Source organism: Carcharhinus amblyrhynchos, chromosome 31, assembly GCF_965287045.1.
Source record: "Carcharhinus amblyrhynchos chromosome 31, sCarAmb.v2.hapA, whole genome shotgun sequence".
In the NCBI taxonomy this organism is placed as follows: Eukaryota; Metazoa; Chordata; class Chondrichthyes; order Carcharhiniformes; family Carcharhinidae; genus Carcharhinus; species Carcharhinus amblyrhynchos.
In genome coordinates this window covers 17,269,319-17,286,563 of record NC_137354.1, presented here as the reverse complement: position 1 = coordinate 17,286,563, position 17,245 = coordinate 17,269,319, and the positions used below count along the sequence as shown (strand labels likewise).

The following is a 17,245-nucleotide window of genomic DNA, read 5'->3' as shown; positions in this document are numbered from 1 at the left end:
CTCATCCAGATCATTAATAAAAATTACAAACAACAGTGGCCCCAAAACAGATCCCTGAGGCACACCACTCGTAACTGCACTCCATGATGAATATTTACCATCCACCACCACCCTCTGTCTCCTATCTGATAGCCAATTCCTGATCCAACTTCCTAGATTACCCACAATCCCATACATCCGCATTTTCTGCAGAAGCCTACCATGGTGAACCTTATCGAACGCCTTACTAAAATCCATGTATACCACGTCAACTGCCTTACCCCCATCCACCTCTTTGGTCACCTTCTCAAAAAACTCAATAAGGTTAGTAAGGCACGACCTACCTGCTACAAAACCATGCTGACTATTTCTAATCAATTCATTACACTCCAAATAACTATAAATCCTATCCCTAATAATTTTTTCTAAGACCTTGCCCACAACAGAAGTAAGACTCACCGGTCTATAATTCCCGGCAAAGTCTCTGTTCCCCTTCTTAAACAATGGGACAACATTCGCTATCCTCCAATCCTCCGGGACTACACCAGAGACCAATGACGACCTGAAGATCTGAGCCAGAGGCTCTGCAATCACCTCTCTAGCCTCCCAGAGAATCCTAGGGTAGATCCCATCCGGACCAGGGGACTTATCTATTTTCAGCCCCTCAAGAATTTCCAGCACATCCTCTTTATCAACCGTAATACTGTCTATTTTACACCCCTGCAACCCAATGTCCTCCTCAGCTATATTCATGTCCCCCTGCGTGAACACCGAAGAGAAATATTGGTTCAATACTTCTCCAATCTCCTCCGGTTCCACACACAACTTCCCCCTGCTGTCTGTAACTGGCCCTAATCTTGCCCTGACCAACCTTCTGTTCTTGACATACTTATAGAACGCCTTAGGATTCTCCTTAATCCTATCAGCCAAAGTCTTCTCATGTCCTCTTTTAGCCCTTCTCAACTCACTCTTCAACTCCCTCCTAGCCAATCTAAAGCTTTCTAGTGCACTATCTGAGCCCTCCAATCTCATCCGAACATAAGCCTCCTTTTTCTTTTTAACCATCGACTCAACTCTTTTAGTGCACCACGGTTCCCTAGATCTACCAAATCCACCATGCCTGACAGGGACATACCTATCAAGGACTCGCAGTAGCTGCTCCTTGAAAAAATTCCACATTTCAGATGTTCCCAGTCCCTGTAATCCCCTAATCCAATCCATGCTTCCTAATTCACTCCTGATAGCCTCATAATCGCCCTTACCCCAGCTAAAATTGCTGACCCGAGGTTCACGCCTATCTCTTCCCATCACTAAGGTGATGGATTCTACTAGTGGGTAGGTCAGTGACCTTGGGGAACTGATTCAAGATAGTTGGCCTAAAATCAGAGAGTAAGTTAGGAGAAATAAGTTGTACAATGAGTTGGTATGAGCTGGAAGCAGATTCAATGAACATTTTGTTTTATTTACTTTATTTTACTACTGTCACAAGTAGTCTTACATTAACACTGCAATGAAGTTACTGTGAAAATCCCCTAGTTGCCACACTCCGGTGCCAACAGACAAAGAACAACCCAGCACGGGAAACAGGCCCTTCGGCCCAACGAGCCCGCGCTGCCATCTTAACAATGCGTTTCTCCTCCTCCACCCTGACCCACGTCTGTGCTTCTGGTACCCCCATTCAGGTACACTGAGGGAGAATTTAGCATCTAACCGGCACGTCTTTCAGACTACGGGAGAGAGCCGGAGCACCTGGAGGAAACCCACGCAGACACGGGGAGAATGTCTGTGTGGAGTCTGCACAATGATCCAAGTCGGGAATCGAACCCGGGTCCCTGACACTGTGAGACAGCAGTGCTAACCACTGTGCCACCTCAAAAAAAAACTTGCAAAAGAAGAAGGGAAACAAGGAGGGGGAATGAGACTCTTTAGATGACGCTGCTCTTCAAACAGCCATCAGAGGCTTGATTGTACAAGTAGCCTTCTATCTCTATTTTAAGATTATCTGATCAATTTAAACTTCCTTTCTGATATGCGAAACTACGTTGTAGGCGTCTCATCCACCCACATAGGGTGCTCCTGAATGAGGTTGGCAAACAATGCACTGTGCAAAAACAAAACAATGAGAATTTCTCAGCATCGCTGCTTTTCTGTGACCAGGTAATACATTTATAGTTGTATAATCGGACATGCAATTTAACACTGTGACCTCCTGTATCTCTCCTTCCGCTGCAGTCCCTGTTAAACGTCTTGGGAATGCCAAAAGCCCGCACCGCGTTCCGGACTGCTGGCGGGTTCAACGCTTTGCAATCGGTGCTGGCTGACACGGAGGGGGCGCTGCGCGACCCGCCATCGGGCAATTGGGCCGCGATGGATCAGAATGACGTCTGGGACCTGATCCAGTCAACGCTCTGCACCCTCACCTTCGCCATGCACTCCGACCCTGTCAACTGTCACTTCTTCAGGACTCAGGGCCAGTTCGACAAGGTGACGGAAGACCTCCGCCTCTTTGGTTGCTTCGGTGGTGAAGGGGGAAGGTTGGAGTGCTCGTCGAGTATCGGTACCAGCAGAACGTTTGAGGAGTTGCTGACTTCCGCTCACGATTCCAAGGAGGACATCCCGCCAAAATTGAGGAAGTGCTTGAAACTCTTTGGTTTCCTGGACCAGATGGCCAAAGGCAAGTTGTCTTCTCCCTGTTCCACTCAGCAGATCTATCTGCCCGCAAGTCTCAATGAATCGCGCCGTGACAGTGAGGTGGAGGTGACTGGGAGTCATTGCGATGCATCCAACAGCACAGAGGAACCTGCAGAGAAGCTGTTACATGTTGAACCTGAGGACAGGTAGGATATTACTGAAAACACACAAGCCATGTTTAAAGTTTCATAGCATCCCTACAGTGCAGAAGGAGGCCATTTGGCCCATTGGGTCTGCACTCCCACACCTTATCCCTGTAACCCCACTTATTTACCCTGTTAATAAGCTGCAATTTAGCATGCCCATTCCACCAAATCGCACATCTTTAGACTGTGGGAGGAAACCGGAGCACCTGGAGGAAACCCACGCAGACATGGGGAGAATGTGCAAACCCCACACAGTCACCCAAGGCCAGAATTGAACCCAGGTCTCTAGTGCTGTGAGGCAGCAGTGCTAACCACTGTGCCACCATACCACCCATTGTGTATTAGTAGTCTTGTGTTAACACTGCAATGAAGTTACTGTAAAAAAATCCTCTTATCGCTCCACTCTGGTGCCTGTCCAGGTACTCTGAGAGAAAACTCGGCACCTAACCGTCCTGTCTTTTGAACTGTGGGAGGAAACCAGAGCATCCGGAGGAAACCCACACAGACACGGGCGGGGAGACGCGCAAACTCCGCACGGACAGTGACCCAAGCCTGGAATTGAACCCAAGTCCCTGGCACTGTGAGGCAGCAGCGCTAACCACTGTGCCACCATGCTGCCAGGTTTAGGTTGTTGAAGAGAGGTAGGACCGTCATTAGCAAAAGTACCAGTTAACTAGAATATTCAGAGGAGAGCTGTGTAGATTCGTGCAACTCACATTTCGATCTATATTAAATCTTACTGTGCATTAATTTAATTCCTTCCAGTAATTCCGTGCAGTTTAAGTCAAGGAATTCTAATTAAAGGATTTACCAAACTGCAGGTAATGTGATGTATAGATCTGGTGGATAATTATGCTTTACTCCTCAATCAGTAACTTCTTTATTCATTCTCCCTCCCCTTTAGTGGCGGTACAGTGGTTAGCACTGCTGCCTCACAGAGCCAGGGACCAGGGTTCGATTCCCCTGCTGGGGTCACTGCCTGTGTGGAGTTTGCATGTTCTCCCCGTATCTGCGTGAGTTTCCTGCAGGTGCTCCAGTTTCCTCTCGCAGCCCGAAAGACATGTTGGTTAGGTGCATTGACCTGAAACAGGCGGCAGAATGTGGCCGCTTGGGGAATTTCACAGTAACTTCATTGCAGTGCTAATGCATGCCTACTTGTGACTAATAAATACACTTTGCTTTTTTAAAGTTCCTTGTCCATAACTTAGAATGGAGAACGAGATTGCCAGAACCAGTTAAAATAGGGTCACAGAAACCCTACAGCACAGAAGCCAGCCCAATGACAAGCTGCACCAATGACAATCCCACTTAGACCTTATCCCTGTAACCCCACATATTTACCCTGCTAATCCCTCTAACCTACACATCCTGGAACACCTAAGGGGCAACTTAGCATGGCCCCATGCGCCTAACCTGCACATCCTCCCCGGTGCATTAATAACCATTCCGTGTGAGAAAGTTCTTTCGGTGTAGTGGTTTATGAGGCTGATTTTTCAAAAGGCAGTTCTAATTAGCCCGGCCTGGAGTGATCTCATCTGAGATTGATGTGCCTGCACTTTTCAATCACACCCCTGTTCTCCTGTAATAAATTCTACGCTTCATAAAATGAAATAATACCACTGCATTAAAGTCTCTTGTGCCGGGGAATATATCTGTATTAAGGCTACAGAAAGCTCCATTTCTTAATTTAATAAGACTCCAGTACATCCTTGTAAGAAATTCTCGGGATTCGTCTCTGAGGATTTATTCTTGGTGATGAGAAGCAAGCTTGAGTGAAATTCTGGTTCAGTTTGAAATTAGCTCTTTGGGTAAAGGAGCAGAATCACCCAACTTTAGACTCTCAAACCAATTATTTTTTTGACTGTTGTTGGAGACTTTGTCTCCCGGGACAAAGGACTCACTAAGCCTGATGTCTCAAGCTGCGTGTTGCATCTCCAAAGAATCATAGAATCCCTGCAGTGCATAAGGAGGCCATTCGACAATCCCCCTAACCTGCACACCTTGGGATACTAAGGGGCAATTTAGCATGGTCAATCCACCTAACCTGCATATCTTTGGACAGTGGGAGGAAACTAGAGCATCCGGAGGAAACCCAAGCAGACACGGGGAGAACGTACAAACTCCACACAGACAGTGACCTAAGGCCGGGAATTGAACCCGGATCCCTGGAACTGTGAGGCCGCAGTTGTTTATAATACACAGCTAATGAGGTGGATTCACAGATTTGTATTTCTTTATGAAGGTTTGCGACAGACCCTGTGCTTGTCCATCCGGGTGCTATCTGTGTGATCATGGATCTGCTACCAGACCTGAGATGTGAAGAAAACCCACAGGTATTTATCTATCAGTCTTTCATTGTGTCGTCATCATTGAGAGTGAAATGCGTTGACCTCATACAGCTTTTCAGTGTAATCCATTGTTTGCTTTCACTCTCAACTCTTGTAAGATAGCTGGCCTGAGCTTCTGAGCTGAATCTTCCCTATTTACTAAATGGCAATGCTCTTCGCAAAGGACATATTGACCAGCAGATACGGAGGTGATGCACCAAAACACAAATAGCAAGTAACATACGCATCTCACAAATGCCAGGCAATGACCATCACCATCACCCTAGCCATCACGCCCTGACATTCAATAGTGTAACCATCACTGAATCCCCCCACTATCAACATTCTTGGGGTTACCATTGACCAGAGACTCAACTGGACTCGCCACATAAACACAATGGCTACAAGGTCAGAGGCTAGGAATACTGCAGCGAGTAACTCACCTCCTGTCTCCCCAAAGCCTGTCCACCATCTACAAGACACAAGTCAGGAGTGTGATGGAATACTCCCCACTTGCCTGGGTGGGTGCAGCTCCAACAACATTTAAGAAGCTTGACACCACCCAGAACAAAGTACACCGCCCTATTGGCACCACATCTACAAACGTCCACTCCCTCCACCATCAATGCTCAGTAGCAGCAGTGTGTACTATCTACAAGATACACTGCAGCAATTCCCCAAAGATCCTTAGACAGCACCTTCCAAACCCACGACCACTTCCATCTAGAAGGACAAGGGCAGCAGATACATGGGAACACCACCACCTGCAAGTTCCCCTCCAAGCCACTCACTATCCTGACTTGGAAATATATCGCTGTTCCTTCGCAGCTGCTGGGCCAAAATCCTGGAATTCCCTCCCTAACGGCACTGTGGGTCAGCCCACAGCATGTGGACTGCAGCGATTCCAGAAGGCAGCTCACCACCACCTTCTCAAGGGGCAACTAGGGATGGGCAATAAGTGCTGGCCCAGCCAGCGACACCCACGTCCCACAGATGAATAAAAACAATGGCTTTATAAGATTAAATGATGAGGCCAGTCCACATATCCTGATTCACATCAGCTTGAGGAATGAAGACTGATTGAATTGAGATGTGGAAAATCATGAGGGGATTCGACAGGGGAGGTATGAGAGAGTTATTTCTGCTCATGGGGGATTCCAGAATCCAAAATCTAGGAACTGGAGCTAGGCTATTTATAGAATCATAGAATCATAGAATCCCTACAGTGCAGAAGATGGCCATTCAGCCCATCGAGGAAGCACTGACTGTTCTCACTGGTGAGGGAGGACTGGTCAGTAAATTGGCATTGGAGTGTGATGATCCTTCTCTGCATGCTATTTGAATTAGCTGTATACTAGGAGCCTGGCTTGGGTGAACGTAACTTATGTTGCATAAAAAGAAGCAAGGGTTCTTGCACAGCAAGGGATCCTGACTCACTCTTTGTTCCATGTACAGAACTTTATTATTTTTGATATTTTTTTCTTTTATTTGTATCCTCAGATGTGCTGTTCAACTGCATCAACTTATTGATGTATCAGTATCTTTAACATGTTTGGCATAGATATAGAATCCCAACAGTGCAGAAGGAGGCTGTTCAGCCCCTCGAGTCTACACCAACAACACCTTAGCCCTATCCCCGTAACCCCACACATTTACCCCGCTGATCCCTCTAACCTACACATCCCAGGACACTAAGGGCCAATTTAGCATGGCCAATGCACCTAACCTACACATCGTTGGAGTGTGGGAGGAAAGTGGAACACCCGAGGGAAACCCATGCAGATGGGGGGGGGAGAAATGTGCTAACTCCGCACAGACAGTGACCCAAGCCAGGAATTGAACCCAGGACCCTGGAGCTGTGAGGCAGCAGTGCTAACCACTGTGCCACCTATCACTGTGCTGAGTGGCGCCAAACAGTGGTCACTGGCGAGAAGTGTAGATCACTGAGCATAAGCCAATGGTCTACATGGTTGTCTTTCATATACATAAATGAAATTGGACTAAATACTTTACTTTCTTTTATTTGTGGGGTTTTTCCGACAATGGTTTCATGGTCATCAGTCCATTCTTACTTCCAGATTTTTTTTATTGAATTCAGATTCCACCATCTGCCGTGACGGGATTCGAACCCGAATCCCCAGAACATTAGCTGAGTTTCTGGATTAATAGTTTAACGATAATACCACTGGGCCATTGCCTCCCTCACAGAACAAACAACTGGCCTCTTCCCATTGATTGAGAATATGTCAGTGAGAGTGGGCAGCAGGGTGGAAAATGAGAGCAAGAAGGTATTAACATTTATAAAGAGCAAAGAACAATGATAAATACAGCACAGGAATAGGCCCTTCGGCCCCTCCAAGCCTGTGTCGCTCATGATGCACTATCTAAATTAAAAAAGAAACCTTCTGGCTAACTTGGACCATGTTTCTATTCCTTCCCTATTCCCTGGAGCATAGGAGACTCAGGGGTGATCTTATAGAGGTCTATAAAATAACGAGGGGCATAGATCAGCTCGAGAGTCAATATCTTTCCCCAAAGGTAGGGGAGTCTAAAACTAGTGGGCATAGGTTTAAGATGAGAGGGGAGAGATATGAAAAGGTCCAGAGGGACTATTTTTTCTCACAGAGGGTGGTGAATGTCTGGAATGAGCTGGTAGAGGTGGTGGTAGAGATGGGTACAATTTTGTCTTTTAAAAAGCATTTAGACAGTTACATGGGTAAGATGGGTAGAGGGATATGGGCCAAATGCCGGCAATTGGGACTAGCTTAGTGGTTAAAAAAGAAGGGTGGCATGGACAAGTTGGGCCGAAGGGCCTGTGTCACGCTGTAGACGTACCCATCCAGATGCCTGTTAAATGTTGCTAATGTGCCGGCATTCACCAGTTTGTCTGATGTGGGGTGGGTCGTTACGCAAAAATGGCAGTACAAATTGGAGTGGGGAGGGAGTAGGTCAGTGAGCTGACTTCCCATCACACTCATAGGATATGGTGTAAGATTAACACAAGTAGCCAGAGCTACTGTATACAGGCCCACAAGTTTATTGTGGAATATACCCCTGGTATATTGTGGAATATACCCCTGCTCTAGTTTAATATTTTAAAAAGGAGCTTTCTCATACATTTGTTCAGTTACTTTTTGTTATCTGTTTTCTACTTATTAGTTTACAAATGTTAGTTTAAATGTGCCATTAAAATACAAAAGCTCCTTCATCAGAGGGTGTCAGTGTGGACTCGATGGGCTGAAGGGCCTCTTCTGCGCTGTGTATGGTTCTATGATTCTATGGTAAAGTACAAGAGGATGTTTGGTGTCCTCAAGTCTTTCTCGTGCTTGGCAATGTGAGAAAAGCCAACTTTCCCTTTTGCCCCCTACAGCAGTCCCTGGAGTTGCAGTATGCCGTGGCAGATTACGTTCTGTCGCTTGTCAAATCTGACAGGAACCGCCAGACCATGTGTGCATCTGGACTTCTGACCGTCCTGATGAGCCGCTGCCAGGAGGCCTTGGCTGATAACGGCCACCCATTACACTTACCTCTCATCAGGATTTTCGAGAAGTTGGCTTGCCAGACAATTGATCCTCCAATCCTGAGGTATTCTCCATCTCTTTGTTTCACTCACTCTCACTTGGATACACTTGGCAAAGCTCTTTTCCACATTGCATTGCTTTTTTGATTTGATTTATTATTGCAACGTGTATTGGGACAAGTGAAAAGTATTGTTTCTTGTGCACTATACACAAAGCATACGGTATATAGAGAAGGAAAGGAGAGAGTGCAGAATGTAGTGTTACAGTCATAGCTAGAGTGTAGAGAAAGATCAACTTAATGCAAGGTAAATCCATTCAAAAGTCTGACAGCAGCAGGGAAGAAGCTGTTCTTGAGTTGCTTGCTGTGTGATCTCAGACTTTTGTATCCTTTTCCTGACAGAAGAAGGTGGAAGACAGAATATCTGGGGTGCGTGGGGTCCTTAATTGTGCTGGCTGCTTTGCTGAGACAGCAGGAAGTGTAGACAGTCAATGGAGGGGAAGCTGGATGGATTGGGCTACATTCATGACCCTTTGCAGTTTTGGGCAGAGCAGGAGCCATACCAAGCTGTGACACAACCAGAAAGAATACTTTCCATGGTACATCTATAGAAGTTGGTGAGAGTCGTAGCGGATGTGCCAAATTTTTGTAGCCTCCTGAGAAAGTAGTGGTGTTGTCTTTTCGATTGCCGAGGCCCTGGAATTCCTTCCCTCTCTATCTCCCTTTCCTTCCTTAGGAATCTCTTTTAACAAATTATTGTTCACTCTTTTCTAATATTTCCTTTGGTGTTTAAATTTTGTCTGGAAGGACCCCCGTTGATCAGCTTGGGATGACTTACAATGTTAACGGGGCAACACAAATGCATATTGTTGTTACTGAAGTTATAGCATTGCTCTTCTTAAAACCTACCACTTATGTCAGTTTCTTATGATGAAATGGCAATTTTATTGGGGCACTGTGCTGGGAAGGCAGAGAGGTGTCGTAAATATTAATGCTGGTGATAAATTCTACAGTTCTTACAGTGTAGGAATTTCTCGCTTTTTTTGATACAATGTTGGCTCCCTCATCCAGAGCCTTGTCAATTACAATCCAGCTCAACTCATAGTTACAATGCATTGAAATTGACAACATCTTGTCAGAAACTGAACTGCGCCAGCCATGTAAATTCTGTGGCTGCAAGAACAGTCCAGAGACTGGGAATTCTGCACCGAGTAACTCACCTCCTGATTCCCCGAAGCCTGTCCACCACTTACACGGCACAAGTCAGATGGAATACTCCCCACTTGCCTGGATGGGTGTAGCTCCAACAACATTCAAGAAGCTCGATACTGTCCAGGACAAAGCAGCCCTGCTCTGTTGGCATCTCATCCGCCAACATCCACTCCCTCCACCACTGTCGCAAGATGCACAGTAGTAAGTTGTGAAGAGTCCTTCGACAGCACCTTGCAAACCTGTGACCACTTCCAACCAGAAGGACAAGGGCAGCAGACACATGGGGACACCACCCATGTTCCCCTCCAAGCCACTCACTATCCTGACTTGGAATTATATCAGTGTTCCTTCACTGTGGCTGGGACAAAATCCTGGGATGTCCTTCCTAACAATGCTGTGGGTGTACCTATAGCACATGGACTGCAGCAGTTCAAGAAGGCAGCTCACCGCCACCTTTTCAAGGGCAATTAGGGGTGGGCGATAAATGCTGGCCTAACCAGTGACACCCACATCTCGTGAACAAATTCAAAGAAAAGCTGACCCAGGTCTCTCGCTGTTATGTTTCTCCCTGTTAGTGAAAGAATAGTTAATTGAAAAACAGGAGGACTTTGATGTCCATGTTCTCTTTGTCCACATATCCCTGGACAATATTTCTCCATCGACCAGTGTCTCAAACAGATCTGGCCATCATTGCAATGCTAGTTGTTGGAGTTTACTGCATGTAAATTGACTGCCCGCCTTTCCACTTCAGAACTATGTTCTGAGGAAGAGCCAAACTGGACTCAAAACGTTAACGTAGAAACACAGAAAAATAGGAGAAGGTGTAGGCCGTTCAGCCCATTGAGCCTCTTTTGTTGCCATTCAACATGACCATGGCTGATCCTCTACCTCAACCACAGGAGGTAAAGCGGTTAGCGCTGCTGCCTCAATAATTGTTGAAAGATATTCCTAAGGAAGGAAAGGGAGATAGAGAGGGGAGGGGTGGAGCGAGGGAATTCCAGGGCCAGGGACCGGGTTTGATTCCCAGCTTGGGTCACTGTCTGTGCGGAGTCTACATGTCCTTTCTGTGTGGATTTCCTCCCATAGTCCAAAAGGCGTGCTAATTAGGTGTGCTGGCCACGCTAAATTCTCCCTCAGTGTACCCAAACAGGCAGTGGAGTGTGGCAACTAGGAGATTTTCACAGTAACTTCATTGCCGTGTTAATGTAAGCCTATCTGTGACTAATAAATAAACTTTGAAAAAAAATCCTTCTGGTTTTCCATAAATTGTTAGCTTTGGTGAAATTACCAGAAAACCCTCCCTCCGAAAGGGATATAGCCTCAATAATACAAGTGTTAATGTAGCAATTTGCTTGCATTTTACACTTTACAATAAATGTGTCAAAATCAACTTAGAGTACAATTAGGGTAAGAGCATGGGTGTGGAGTTAATTGGATACTTAAGAGCTGGAACACACATAATGGGCTGAATGGCTGCCTTTTGTGTTGTATCTATGTTGCGATTGTGCCATGTTTCTGATTTACAATTCACAGACGTTTCCTGCGCCTTGGTGGTCCCCTGAATTGTACGGTTGGAAAGACCCAAGTGGGTGACTCATCTGGCAAACATCAAATCGATCTTTCCTGCCAACTGGCTGGCTCCAATGGTAAGCGCACGACAGGTGGGTCGGAATGATGGGAGCGGCCGGAACCATTCTGCAGAATGAAGGCTCAGTCGGAACTGGTGGCAGAACAGCACTGTGCAAAGCATGTTTGTCAGTGGGGAGTCAGTGGCATTGGGATGGCATGGAGGCACACAGTGCTTAGCACTGCTGCCTCTCAGTGCCAGGGACCCGGGTTCGATCCCTGGCTTGGATCACTATCTATGCGGATTCTGCACATTCTCCCTGTGTCTGCTTGGGGTTTCCTCCCACAGTCCAAAAGACGTGCTGGTTAGATGCAATGGCCATGCTAAATTCTTCCTCAGTGTACCCAAACAGGCCTGGAGTGTGGCGACTAGGGGATTTTCACAGTAACTCCGTTGCAGTGTTAATATAAGCCTACTTGTGATGATTAATAAATGATAATAAATAAAGTAGTAAACCAGGAATCTGGGTCAGGATCTGGGTGTCTGTGTTTAAATCCCACCATGGCAGATGGTGAAATTTGAATTCAGCAACTATCTGGGATTAAATATCGAATGATGACCATTGTTGATGGCTGTAAAAACTCATCACTAATGTCCTTCAGGGGTGGAAATCTGCCGTCCTTCCCTGGCCTGGCCTACTTTGGCACAGTGATTAGCACTGCTGCCTCACAGCTCCGGGGACCCGGGTTTGATTCCCAGCTTGGATAATTGTCTGTGTGGAGCTTGCACGTTCTCCCCAAGTCTGCGTGGGTTTCCTCTGGGTGCTCTGGTTTCCTCCCGCAGTCCAAAAATGTGCGGGTTAGGTGCATTGGCCATGCTAAATTGGCACTTAGTGTCCTGGGAAGCTGAGGTTAGAAGGATTAGCAGGATAAGTATTTGGGGTTACAGGGATTAGGGCTGGGTGGGATTGTTGTTGGTGCAGACTCAATGGGCTGAATGGCCCCCTTCTGCACTGTAGGATTTCTGTGTTTCTACATGTGACTCCAGATCCACACGGTGTGGTTGACTCTCAAATGGAGGGCAGTTCTGGTTGGGCACTCAATGTCGGTCCAGCCAGCGATACCCACATCCCGTAAGTGAATTTTAAAAAATGTTATGCCCAAAGCTTTTAGACCTTGTCGTGTTAGCATGTAGGCTGACAAAAGATGTTGCATCCGAGAATAAATGTTTTTAAGGCAAGGATGGGTTGATTTTTGAACAGTAAAGGAATTAAGGGTTATGGTGAGCGGGTGGGTAAGTGGAGCTGAGTCCACAAAAAGAGCCATGATCTTATTGAATGGCAGAACAGGTTTGAGGGCCTACTTCAGCTCCTAGTTCTTATATTCTTATTAACACCTTCCAATGGACAATTGCTTTCCTTAAAAATAGGATATATTTTACACCATTGTTCACCTTTAGTTTTTAACATTTTGAAATCGCTTATCTACCCCTCATGATTTAGCCATTTATCCCAGTGCAAATCATTCTTTTAACCACCAAGTTCCTCGTTTACTGTTCTCAAGAGAAAAGCAACTTGTATCTTTATCATATGCCCCTTGTTACATCAGGATACTCCCTAAGCACAGGAGACTGAGGGGTGACCTTATAGAGGTGTATAAGATCATGAGAGGCATGGAGAGGGTGAATGCACTCGGTCTTTTTTCCGGGGCTGGGGAATCGAGATCTGGAGAACATAGGCTTAAGTTAAGAAGGCAAAGAATTAATGAGAACCTGAGGGGCAACTTTTTTTTACACCAAGGGTGGTACGTATGTGGAATGAATTGCCGGAGGACGTGGTTGCGGCAGGAACGTTGACAACATTTAAAAGGGATTTGGACAGATACATGGATACGAACGGTTGAGATGGATATTGACCAAATGCAGGCAAATGGGGTTAGGTCGGCATGAACAAGTTTGGGCTGAAGGGCCTGTCCCCGTGCCATAGATTCTCTGATTCGAAGTGCTCCACAGCCAATCGAAAGCTGCCTTTGTAATATAGAAAAGCATGAAGCCAATTTACCCACAGGAAGTTTCCACGGAGAACAACGAGAAACATTGCTGGTTGTGGGCTAAGTGTTAAGGTTAGGAGGTCAGTGTGCAAAATGTAAAGGTGGGGCTTTCTTGAACCTGCCTAATAAATTTCAATGTTTATCTATCAGCATCACAAGCAGGCTTACATTGACACTGCAATGAAGTTACTGTGAAAATCTGCTAGTCGCCACACTCTGGCGCCTGTTCAGGTACACTGAGGAAGAATTTAGCACGGCCAATACACCTAACCAGCGCGGTCTTTCAGACTGTGGGAGGAAACCGGAGCAGCCAGAGGAAACCCATGTAGACATGAGGAGAATGTGCAGACTCTGCACTGACAGTGACACAAGGCTGGGAATTGAACTCGGGTCCCTGGCACTGTGAGGCAACAGTGCTAACCACTGTGCTGCCCCTTCATGACTACCTTACATCTGTAGAGGTTGTCCCTTCAAGGGCAACACAGCAGAGTAATAATCATGTGGCCTAGGTGACCAATCGGGACTCAGTGGGGAATCACCCCAAGAGGAGGAGTTCTGTCAGGCAGGAGGCATTCTAGAACTGGCTGCAGACATGTTACTGCTCTTGTAGATCCTTGGAAATAAGTCCTTTCACTAGTCAAGTCTTGGATCGTGTATTATCACAGTTCCTTCTTCAACTGAGTGCCTGATCAGATGACCCACCTGATGAAGGAGCAGGGCTCCGAAAGCTCATGATTCCAAATAAACCTGTTGGACTTTAACCCGGTGTTGTGAGACTTCTTACTGTGCCCACCCCAGTCCAACGCCGGCGTCTCCACATCATCATTGCAGTTGTGCAAGTAGAATCCATGCCAAATATCAATGGATCTCGCACAAATATACACCAGCATAACTCAGTAATTTATGCCCATTGTGTCCACAGATTCAGTTTGCTATGTTTGTTTTGATGGTTCTTCTTCCTCGAGTTGAACCAAAAAAAATTTGCACTATGCAAATACAGAGCGGAATTAAATTTAAACCCCCCACCCTGTTGCAGATTGAAATAAAAACTGGGACTGGGAACATGTGCTTGTGAATGGGGGAACCGTGCGCAGAATCTTTTCAACAGAACGGATCATTCTTCAGCACTTGTTCAAAGGCCCAGCTTTCTGAATATTAGCAGTAATTCTCATAGCTGCAATCTTCAGCTTTTTTTCAAGTTTTTTTTTGCAATTTCAAGATTTTTTTTGCCAAATGTAGTGACATTTATTCATTTTGAACGTTGAAGCGAAAGGCAGCTTATAGATTCCTCGATGGTGCAGAGGCGCGGGACGTAAAAATGAATTTCTATTGACTTATGCAGACAACAGTAGCTTTGTCTTCACTGGCCAGCCTGTTATTTATCTGTGGTAACTAAATAGCTCAGTGCTTTTTAATTCATGTAAACAGCTTCCTTGTAGAAATACGTTTGAGGTGGTTAATCGATGTGAGGTTGGCGAGTGGGCTCTAAAACCAAAAGGGTGGCACGGTAGCACAGTGGTTAGCACTGCTGCTTCACAGCACCAGGGACCTGGGTTCGATTCCTGGCTCGGATCACTGAGTGTGTGGAGTTTGCACATTCTCCTCGTGTCTATGTGGGTTTCCTCCGGGTGCTCCGGTTTCCTCCCACGGTCCAAAGATGTGCGGGTTAGGTTGATTGGCCATGCTGAGAAATTGCCCATTAGTGTCTTGAGATGTGTAGGTTAGAGGGTTTCATGGGTAAAATATATAGGGATATGGGGGTAGGGCCTGGGTGGGATTGTGGTCGGTGCAGACTCGATGGGCCAAATGGCCTCTTTCTGTACGGTAGGGATTCTATGAGAAAACACTGGAAAATCTCAGCAGGTCTGGAGCACCTGTAAGGAGAGAAAAGAGCTGACGTTTCGAGTCCAGACGACCCTTTGTCAAACTTCATCAAAACGTCAGCTCTTTTCTCTCCTTACAGATGCTACTGAGATTTTCCAGCATTTTCTCCTTTGGTTTCAGATTCCAGCATCCGCAGTGATTTGCTTGTATGGCGAGTAGGTTCTGTTGCAGAGGTGATTAACGCACAACCCTTTTGCTTCCTCTCTTACAGCTACAGACCCGGGCCAGAGAGAAACCGTCAGCCGGAGGGGGTCACTGATTGCAAAGAACAAACCGATATGGGGATTCAGTATCTCCCACATGTCAAGGCGCAGGGCAATACCGCGACACCGCGTCATGAGCTTAGTCTCCATGATGTCCTCTCGGCATTTCAACCCAATCAAGTCATCCACTGCCCCCTCCTTTGCGGAGTTTGACATGTCGGTTGTTGGCTATGGGTATGAAACATTGATATGAATTATTGAGACTGGTGGTGATGGATGGCAGCATTGCTAACCACTGTGTGCACCGTGTCGCCCCATTGTCGATTGTTGGAAAACCCCATCCGGTTCACTAACGTCCCTTTAGAGAAGGAAATCTGCCGTCCTTACCCGGCCTGGCCTACATGGAGCAATGTGGTTGGTTCTCAAGTGTCCTCCAAGGGCAACAGAAAGGGGCAACATGGTTATGAGACATAGTCTGGGTAAAAATGTGTAATGGCCGAGTGGTATTATTGCTAGATTATTCATCTCAGCTAATGTTGTGGGGACCCAGGTTCAAATCCCATCACAGCAGATGATGGAATTTGAATTCAATATAAAATATCTAGGGGAATTTCACAATAACTTTATTAATGTAAGCCTACTTGTGACTAATAAATAAACTTTATATCTGGAATTAAGAATCCACTAATGGCCATGAGTCTCAGAATCCTACAGTGCAGAAGGAGGCCATTTGGCCCATCAATCTGCACCTACCACAATCCCACCCAGGCATTACCCCTATAAACCCTTGTATTTACCCCAGCTAATCCCCTTGACACTAAGGGGCTTTTTTTAGCATGGCCAATCCACCTAATCTGCATGTCTTTGGACTGTGGGAGGAAGCCCACACACTCACTGGGAGAATGTGCAAACTCCACACACACAGTGACCCAAACCAGGAATTGAACCCTGGGCGCTGTGAGGCAGCAGTGCTAACCACTGTGCCACCGTGCGACTCTGTTGTTGATTGTCAGAAAAACCCATCTGGTTGACTAATGCCTTTTAGGGAAGGGAATCTGCCACCCTTACCTGGTCTGGCCTACATGTGACTCCAGAGCCACTGCAACGTGGTTGACTCTCAACTGCTCTCCAGGGGCAACTGGGGATAGAACATAGAACATTACAGCGCAGAACAGGCTTTTCGGCCCACGATGTTGCGCCGACCAGTTACAAAACAATGACCCACTAACCTAAACCAAACCCTTTTCGTCCATAAACCTATCCACGGAACCACCCCGAACTCTCCCTGTGCTCTCTATACTCCCCCAGGCAATGGTTTTCACTGATTACTCACTAATGGGCAATAAATGCCGGCCAGTCAATAATGCCAATGTCCCATGAACAAATAAAACTTTAAATTAAATTCATCTGATTCAATATTGAAGCTGGTAAGAATATGATTGGTGAGTAAAGAATTAAGAAGGCAGAGACAAATGTGAAGTGTAATCGATGAAGAGAAAGATGATGATCTGAGTGACTTCACGTGGCAGGATTATGAAGAAAAGTTCTTGCATTTATATAGTGCCCTTCACTATCCAAAGAGCCCAAGTAAAGTGCTTTTGAAATGTCATAACAATAGTTAAGCAGGGAGAGATACAACCAATTTAAGCATAGCACAGTCCCACAAGCA

The 17,245-nt window shown here is 46.2% G+C and overlaps 1 protein-coding gene across 1 annotated transcript in view; it reads left to right on the top strand.

The window, feature by feature from the left end:
• The window catches only part of wdfy4 (WDFY family member 4), a 262,215-nt gene that overhangs the window by 42,672 nt on the left and 202,298 nt on the right, over positions 1-17,245 (top strand). Inside the window, exons 11-15 of the mRNA XM_080215932.1 lie at positions 2,212-2,816; positions 5,059-5,149; positions 8,514-8,728; positions 11,408-11,520; positions 15,585-15,810. Of these exons, the coding sequence (XP_080072058.1) occupies positions 2,212-2,816; positions 5,059-5,149; positions 8,514-8,728; positions 11,408-11,520; positions 15,585-15,810 (1,250 nt within the window). The remainder of the gene's footprint in view (positions 1-2,211; positions 2,817-5,058; positions 5,150-8,513; positions 8,729-11,407; positions 11,521-15,584; positions 15,811-17,245) is intronic.